This window comes from Polistes canadensis, unplaced genomic scaffold, assembly GCF_001313835.1.
Source record: "Polistes canadensis isolate GaletaPanama2010 unplaced genomic scaffold, ASM131383v1 scaffold_45, whole genome shotgun sequence".
Taxonomy (NCBI): Eukaryota; Metazoa; Arthropoda; class Insecta; order Hymenoptera; family Vespidae; genus Polistes; species Polistes canadensis.
In genome coordinates, this window is record NW_014569592.1 from 707,798 (window position 1) to 716,314 (window position 8,517).

The following is an 8,517-nucleotide window of genomic DNA, read 5'->3' on the forward strand; positions in this document are numbered from 1 at the left end:
CCGTTAGTTATTAATTTACGCATAATAATTAGATATTTTTAACTTGTCAAAATATTCATAGAAAATCATATATGTACATATTTTTGTTGTCAACAATTCGTAACACGAAACACGAACGATAATTTGTATTTAATATTACCAATTTGAATTACAAAATATTCTTTCGAATATATGAAAGAGAGAAAACATATTTTCCCCCCCTCTCCCTTTCTAATTATTAATTAACAGAAAAAATCAAATAAATTTAATATTTTTGCTTCTTAACAATTCGAACAACACGAAAACACGGTATCGTATCGTTAACTACACGAATCAATTTATTTTTCGTTTGAAATAATTAAAACAACCGATCAATCACAACATAACAACAAAATAAAAACACACACAAACGAACAAAATAGAACAAAAAAAATTGAAAAACCAAAAATGTTATATATACCACATCCTAACGAGTCAAAAATCATTCTTATGGGTACAAAAGGATGATATAAATTTTAGAATTTTTTTCTTTTTTCTCTTTTTTTTTTTCTTATTATTATTGTTACGTGTAGGTTGTAAATGGGCGAGATAAGTTTTAGGTAGGCAAGTTTCGCTTGGATATATATCGCCAATGACCGGATCCGTCCCGACCGGTTCCTAAAACACGATCGAACCGATCTCTCGAATTAATTAGAATTCGACGGACGCGTTGGAGAAGAGAAACCGGTTAAAAGAATCCTTTGAAAGGGGAGGGGGGGAGAGACAGGGGGAGGAAAGGAAGGAAGGGACAAGAAACAAGAGGAAGGATAAAAGTAACCCCCCTACTCTACCCTTCCCCTCCTCTACCCATCCCTCGAGACCAAAAGCGATTTTGATTTCTTAACTACGAACACGGGGGGTGGGGTGGGGTGGGGTGGGTTGGTATTGGGGGGAAGAATCGAAGAAGGATAACTTCGATTGAGACGAAATCATATTTCGAAGATATAATTAAATGTTCGAATGATCGCAAAGAGAAATCTTTTTCTCCGGTTTTCTTTTTTTTCTTCTTCTTCTTCTTCTTCTTCGACTAAGAAGAATGTAATGTAAAAAAGAAGAAAAGAAAATGGATAAGAAAATAATTTCTCCTCCCCCGTCTCTACCTCCTTTTTTCCCACTCAACAAAAAAGAAAAACAAATTCTATATACGTATATGATAAATTAATTTTTATTTTTATAATATGTGTACCTTTATATATCGTCGCAATGGTAAAACATTTTTCGTATTTTCAAATGATTCTATAGAAAAAAATATAAATCGTATATTGTGGAATCGTCGAATTATACGTAAGAGAGAAAAAACATTGTTTAAAAATTAATTAAACGTTCATGTCTCGTTAATCTTTTATAAATAAAAATTCAAATAATGAACAAACAATCTGTGTTCGTTCTTCGTTTATTAAGTAGAAACCCAAATATTTAATTAATCGGTACGGTTTCATATATATATATAATATAATATATACATTTATATATGTAACAACAAATTTTATATAATTAAATATATATTTTATATTAATTAAATATAATATATATACGGTTATATTTAAAAAAGAAAAAAACCACGAACACAAACAAGTCCGATTAAATTTTGCTAATCAACAAATTGATAAAATGAAAAAAAAGGTATCGTCATGTAACAGGTCGTTACACCTCGTGCCTCGTTTCGTCCTCGTTGATTCCAGCCGGTTTATTCGAAAAGATCAGGAAACCAGATAGAAAGAGACAAGATAGAAAAATGAAAGAGAGAAAGAGATGGGAAGAACTCATCTGATCTGATCTGATGATCTGAGTTGAAGGGACTGGTTTCTTGAGATTTTCATTTACTTTCATCTCTCTCTCTCTCTTTCTTTCTCACACTTTTACACTCTTATCCCAACGAAGATTTTATGATGGGGGAAAACGTTTAGATTACGTACGAGCTTGCTTATTAACAAGCGGGTTACGTTCATTACAACCTATATATATTTTTGCTTTTAAATCAAGAAATATTTTAACGTAGGCGAAAAACCTGTTCAAAACGATCAAATCGATTCCTTTTTGCTAGTCTTTTAAACCACCCAACATTACCTACGACTAACTTTTTCCTATTCCTGTAGTAACCCCACCCTTCTCACTCTCCATGATCATATGGGGGAACCGGTGATGCTAAAGTAATAAAAATTAAGGATTAATAATATAACGGTTAACGTATATGCGAAACTTTGTATGAATTTTTTTTTGTGGATAATAATTATTTTCTTCTTCTTTTATTATTATTATTATTATTATTATTAGAGAAGATTTAAATTATATCTAACATATATTATGTTAATATATATTAAATTATCTAACTCAAAATTAATATATTTATTTTCGATGTTGACTGATTTTTGTTATTGTTGTATAAATTGCAAAAATAAAAAAGGAAAAAATAGTTATTTTTTTATATATATTTTGTAAAGTAATATTTTATTTTAAATGATCTTCGTATATATATCGATATAAAAGATCTAACAATAATGAATATTTATTTAAATTCAAATGATAATTTGATTGTTTTCGTAATATAGACAATTTTTTAATCGAATAAACAAAATATTACATGAACCAATGTAATAATGCGACTTTTATTTCTTAGAATCTGAGAAAAAAGATTGTAAAAAAAAAAGATTGTAAAACAATTGGTAAGAAAAAATCTGTAAGAATAATTTCGAATTAAACTCTCGTGAACTGTATTTTCATTTGTCTATTAAAAAAAAATAGCAGGTAAAATCACCTGCAGAGATTGTAAGGTCACCGTGTTTCACCTGATACTTGTACCGTAATTTGGAGTAGGTGCAGCAAGTGAAAAAACAAATACTACCTGAACTGGATAACTGAATGCAGGAAAGTATTTCAAATAGGACAGACACCGTTTTATATCAAGTTTACATCCCTTATTTTTGTTCCCCTCTCTTTTTTCCCCCCTCTTACCACCTTTTTTCTTTATTTCTTTCTATCTTTTAGTATCCGTACGAGTTTTTTCATTTGACAAATTTTTTATATATAATAAAAATAACAATTTGATCTAGCTTCAAACAAAAAAAAATATACTCTTTTTTTATATATATATAATAAAACAAATTAAATATGTATAATTAATAATAAATAAAAGAGAATTCTTTTTTAAATGATAACACGATAATAATAATAATAATACGATATATATTTTATCGTAATAGGTAAATAAATAAATAAAAACGTAATATAACATCTATATAACGAATAATTTTTATTCAAAATAAAAAGAAACTATTCAATGTTTTTTTAACTAGTCATGATAGTGTCAGTAATACAAAAGATTATTAAAACACCTGATACGTCTAGAACAGGTTATTAAAGGCAACAAAAAACAGAAGAGAGAGAGAGAGAGAGTACAAAAAAAGAAACTGAAAAAAAAAGTAGAAATAGGATAGGTCATGGAACAAAAAAAAGAAAACAAAAAAAAAAGATGAAAGATCCAACATAACGATTTTTCTCATTGTACTTACTGATTCAAAATAAATCTGACACGATGAGTTGATGAAAAAATTTGATGATTCGATGATGGTAGGCAAAAAAAAAAGAAAAGAGAAAAAAAAAGCAATACAAGGGGAAGGTAAATTTTTTTGGGTTTTTCTTTTTTTTTTTTCTGGTTGCCTTCATTTTGCAGCTAATAGATGCTAGTCACGAAAGTATATAGGGTGAGTCTGATATAACCACCATGAGTTACGTATTTGAGATTATATCCCTCTTTCTTTCTTTCTTTTATTCCTTCGAAAAAAAAAAAAGAAAAAAAAAAAGAAACACATACACACGAGCAGGAGGTATATTTAACGATCGTAAGGGTCGTCTTATATTTATCTCGATAAATCTAAACCTCGTCGAATTCTCCCCCTCGACTCTTATTTTTCAAGTACTCACTAGCAGCACTATGGGGGTAATGGTGGAAAGAAGCGTGTGCATGCGCACATTATTACCCCCTCCCCACTCTTCTTACCACAGTTAATCAAACGTAGGATGTATTCGTAAGGAAAGTTAATTGCATCTTGTATTGGTTGTGATCGAAGAAAACACAAATTGTTTTTTTCTTTTTTTTCCTTTTGTTTTTTTTTTTTTGCTTTCAAATAAATTTACAAAATTTCAACAGTTGTCTATAATACAATTATCTTCTATCTTTTATTATATATTAATTGTAAATATAAATGTATTATAATAATGATAAAAATGAGTAGAAGTAAAAACAAGAAATACAATAATACAAGAATTTGTTTCTTAATCAATATATTAATATGACAAATTATTACACCCCTTTTCCCCATTAATTACCCGTATAATGTGTTCGCGAAAAATTAATTGCATCTTGTATTGGGTTAATCGTGAAATGTACATACATTTTTCATTTTATTTTTTGTTTATCAAATAAATTTGCAAAATCTCAACAGTTGTCACGATATAATTATCTTTTATCAATTTACTATAATAAATTGTAAATTAAATATAATAATAATAATAATAATAAGAAAATAAAGAAGAAGAAATATATCAATGCAATAAAACAATTTTTTCTCTTCCTATAGAATTATTATTAACGACAAATTATTATATACCATGTTATTAATAATTAATTGTAATAATATATGTACGATCGTGTGAAATTAATTGCATTTCTATTGGACGATCGATATAAAGGATATTTTTCAACAGGTGCGACAACATTTCTTACCACGTTACTAATCGTAAGTAACATGTAATAATAATAATAATAAAACAATAATCCGTACGAGTTTATCCCACTCCCATTTTTCTTCTTCTTTTTTTTTTTTTTTCCTGTTACATTAATTGATTTTAATAAGAACCGTGATTGCAATTATACTTTCCAGCGAAGTTGTAAATGAAATTAATCAAGATAAATTGGCTGAATTAAAAGTGGACTCACGCAAAATGTGAAGATTAAAGTACACATAACACGTAATAAATATCTTTTCAAAGTGAAATTGCAATAAAGAAAAGAAAGAACAAAAAAATAAGCTTATATATATACCACTTGTCAAATTTCATATGATAATCGAGCGTTGTTGCATAGCGTGTAATCGGATAAACGAAGCGAAACGGTTGTGTGACCCAGTTAAATCGTGAAACTTCGACTCGTAAGCAGATTTGCATGGAATTTACTGCTGCTGCTGCTGCTGCTGCGTGTGAGAACAAGAAAGTAAAAAGAGGGGAAGAAAAAAGAAAAAAAAAAAAAAATACAAAACAAACCAATAAGGAGAAGAAATTAAAGGTACGAATCACCGAGATCGAAGTAAACGAAATATGCCATAATTGACGTGAGTCATCCACCATTTTTCATAAGACCTTTAAACACGTCCACCATCAACCAACAAAAAATCGTAATCCCAAATTTGTCCACTGTGTTACTTCTCCTTTTTTTTTCTTTTCTCAGACGACATATTATAATAATTATAATACATAATTACAAAATACAAAAATTAATAACAAAAAATTCGTATATTATATTTTTAATTACTGAAAAAAAAAACAAACAAACATATAATATCAATAAGATTACGAATATTAGAGTTAAAGCTCGAATGCTTACATCACGACAGGCACGAACTTGTCGTAACAGGTACGATCCTGTTCGATTTCTTACCCTAAAGTATAATAACAATAATAAGAAAGAAAGAAAGAAAGAGAGAGAGAGACAGAACAGCCGTCAATATCCACCCCCTTTTACTTACCCTTAGCACCCTTGCACCTTGAATACGAAAGCTTAGAAAATATAAAGCTGGTATAGGTCTAAGGTTGAAATCCGAGACGAGTCTTTTCCAACATGAAAAAGGAAAGATCGAAGAAGAGGGTGACTAATGTAAGATTCGGGAAAAAGAAGGGCGAGGGTGGTCGGGGTGAGGAGGGGGGCGGGAAAAGAAGGTGGTGGTGGTGAAAAGAAGAAGAGCACTAGAAACCAAACTAGAGAAGAGAGTAATAGTAGTAGTAATAGTAGTAATAGTAGTAGTAACGTGTAGTTCACCAACTCCTTGATCGAAGTAAAGGGAAAAAAAAAAGAGGGTGGGAGGAGGTAGGGGGTAGAGAAAGAGAAAGAAAAAGGGAGGAAGGGAGAGAGTAGTTAGTTGAAAAGAGAAGAGAAGAGAAAAGAAGAGAAGAGAAGAGAAGACCGGCAGATGGTCGGCGTGGACCCCGACGTGGGAAGCTCCGAATTCTCCGAGTTCCCACAGCCAGAATGCACCTGCCCTACCCCCACTCTAACAACCCGTCCTGCTTGCACCGCTTATATAGGGGCCAGGGTTGCTCGTCTTAACCATCATTCGCTCACTAGCGCTTGCTTCGTTCAATACACAATCTGAATAATATCTTTAACGCATTTCAAAGTTAGAGTAAAACATAACAAACAACAATAATCAATAATAACAACAAAAATAATAATACGATAACATTATTATTGAATATCGTATCGAGATACGTTTTCCACGTTTTCGAAAACACATATTCATAATTTTATATATATATGTATCAAATTTTTGATCGTATATATATATAATCTCGTTAGTAATATTATTCTTCGCGTATCGACAAGAGTTTTGAACGGAAAACCGGTTCAGTGCGCGGTTGTTCCGTTGTGGAAGAAAAATAATAAGAAGAAGAAGAAGAAGAAGAGTGAAGAGAGATACAAAAAAAATAAGAAGATAAATTGACAAAATATGGCCGCCACCACAATGAGCCACGTGTTCGAATACGAGAACGAGTTAAATGATAATTTGTATAACTTAAAAATGTCTGGCAGTATCAACAACAACAACAACAACAACAACAACAACAACAACAACAACAACAAGACAAGTAACAATAGTAAAACTATGAGAAGAATGTTAAAACCATTGTTACGTTTGTTAAAGAAGAAAACAAGCAAGGGAAAATATAATAAGGGTCAAAAAGCTATGCCCCAATCAGATGTCTTCACCGAGGAGGTTGACAATCAAAACAACGCTAACGAGGCCTTGGAAAGAAGACTATTGGCTGAACTCCAAGATGCTGAAGAGGGTGCAGCCATTACCGTTTGTCTCGACGGTCAAATGACAGTTGTACCGGTTGTTCCTGGCCAGTGTTACGTACCTGTACACTTTGCACACACCCACGCAGGTGATTTTTACTGGACGACCCTAACCCTTGCTGACAGTGATCTTTGCTACAAGGAACGAGCATTCTCTCAACATCAAACGCCAGAAATGCAAGTTGCGTGAAATTCTAATTTGACAACCTTCGACCACGATTTTTATTTTTTAATTCATTTATTTAAACGATGAGAAAAAGAGAGAGAGAGAGAGAGAGAGAGAGAGAGAGAGAGAGAGAGAGATCTCTCATTACTATTATGGGGGGGTGGTACTTTGATTATTTATATCATAGTAATAACACGTCAACCATACCGAAATTATAATTATTATTATTATTCGGAATTAAAAGAACACGTAAGGAGATTAATCGTGCTTCGGCTCGATAAATTAAAACAAAAACAAAAGGAAAAAGAATAGACTTTATAAGATAAGATATACATCGAAACTGTGATCAATAGTTTAAAAATAATATAGTTAGATTAATAATTATTAATTTATATCGAGACCAACCAAGACTTTTTACATTTGTGTATTCCTAGATATAAGTTAATACGATAAATCTGACTCGAGATATAAAGGGTTGGACGATGAAGATAAAAAGAGAGAGAGAGAGAGAGAGAAGAGATTTTTTTAAGGTTCTACATACCTACACTACGTATTGTAATTTTTATTATTTTATTTTATTTTATTTTATTTTTTTCTTTATGTCGCGATAATATCGATCGCATTTGTGATAATGTATGTACCTATCTCAGAATATATTAGATGTATATTTATAATCTAGCATATATCTATATTGTGATATTGACTTTAAATAACGTATTCCGTTAATGATCGACGGAAATTTCCTATATGTCTTCCAAGTATTTTTAATAAAAAAAAAAAAAACAAAAATATAAAACAATATGTGGTTTTAATCTATCGTTTGAAAATCCATTCCCTTCCTGTGTACCTTATTACCTTAATATATATAATATAATATTTACAATGAATTTTTAATATAATATACGTATTTATTAATAAACAATGCTAATATAAATTAAATAAAAAAAAAAAACAACATATTCAAAGAAGAGATAAAAAGTTACTAAGACTCTTCTGTGAATGATTATGACAAAAATGCATATATATTTTAATTAAAAATTTGTATTTGTATAAGTATCATTATAAAAAAAAAAAAAAAAATAAAAAATAAAAAAATATTGCAATTCTCGTGAACGTAAATTCGCTGATTAAATAATAGTCAAAAATTGTGGACACGTGTATGTCACATATGGATAGCACACATGTCCAAGGGTAGTAAAGAACAAACTTACGAGTGCGTGAATTCACATGATTTTCCATGCCATAAGTTAGAGGGTTGAGCTAC

At 30.3% G+C, this 8,517-nt stretch overlaps 1 protein-coding gene across 1 annotated transcript; it reads left to right on the top strand.

Moving 5' to 3' along the window:
- The first annotated feature begins 6,605 nt into the window (after positions 1-6,605).
- LOC106785097 (polynucleotide 5'-hydroxyl-kinase nol9-like) lies at positions 6,606-7,290 on the top strand. Its single transcript, XM_014745260.1, has one exon. The coding sequence runs from the start codon at positions 6,738-6,740 to the stop codon at positions 7,275-7,277; it is 540 nt and encodes a 179-aa protein (XP_014600746.1). The 5' UTR covers positions 6,606-6,737; the 3' UTR covers positions 7,278-7,290.
- The last annotated feature ends 1,227 nt before the right edge of the window (positions 7,291-8,517 follow it).

What these genes read in the sequence shown, in the direction of transcription:
- LOC106785097 (XM_014745260.1), top strand. Translation starts at nt 6,738, where the DNA reads ATGGCCGCCACCACAATGAGCCACGTGTTCGAATACGAGAACGAGTTA.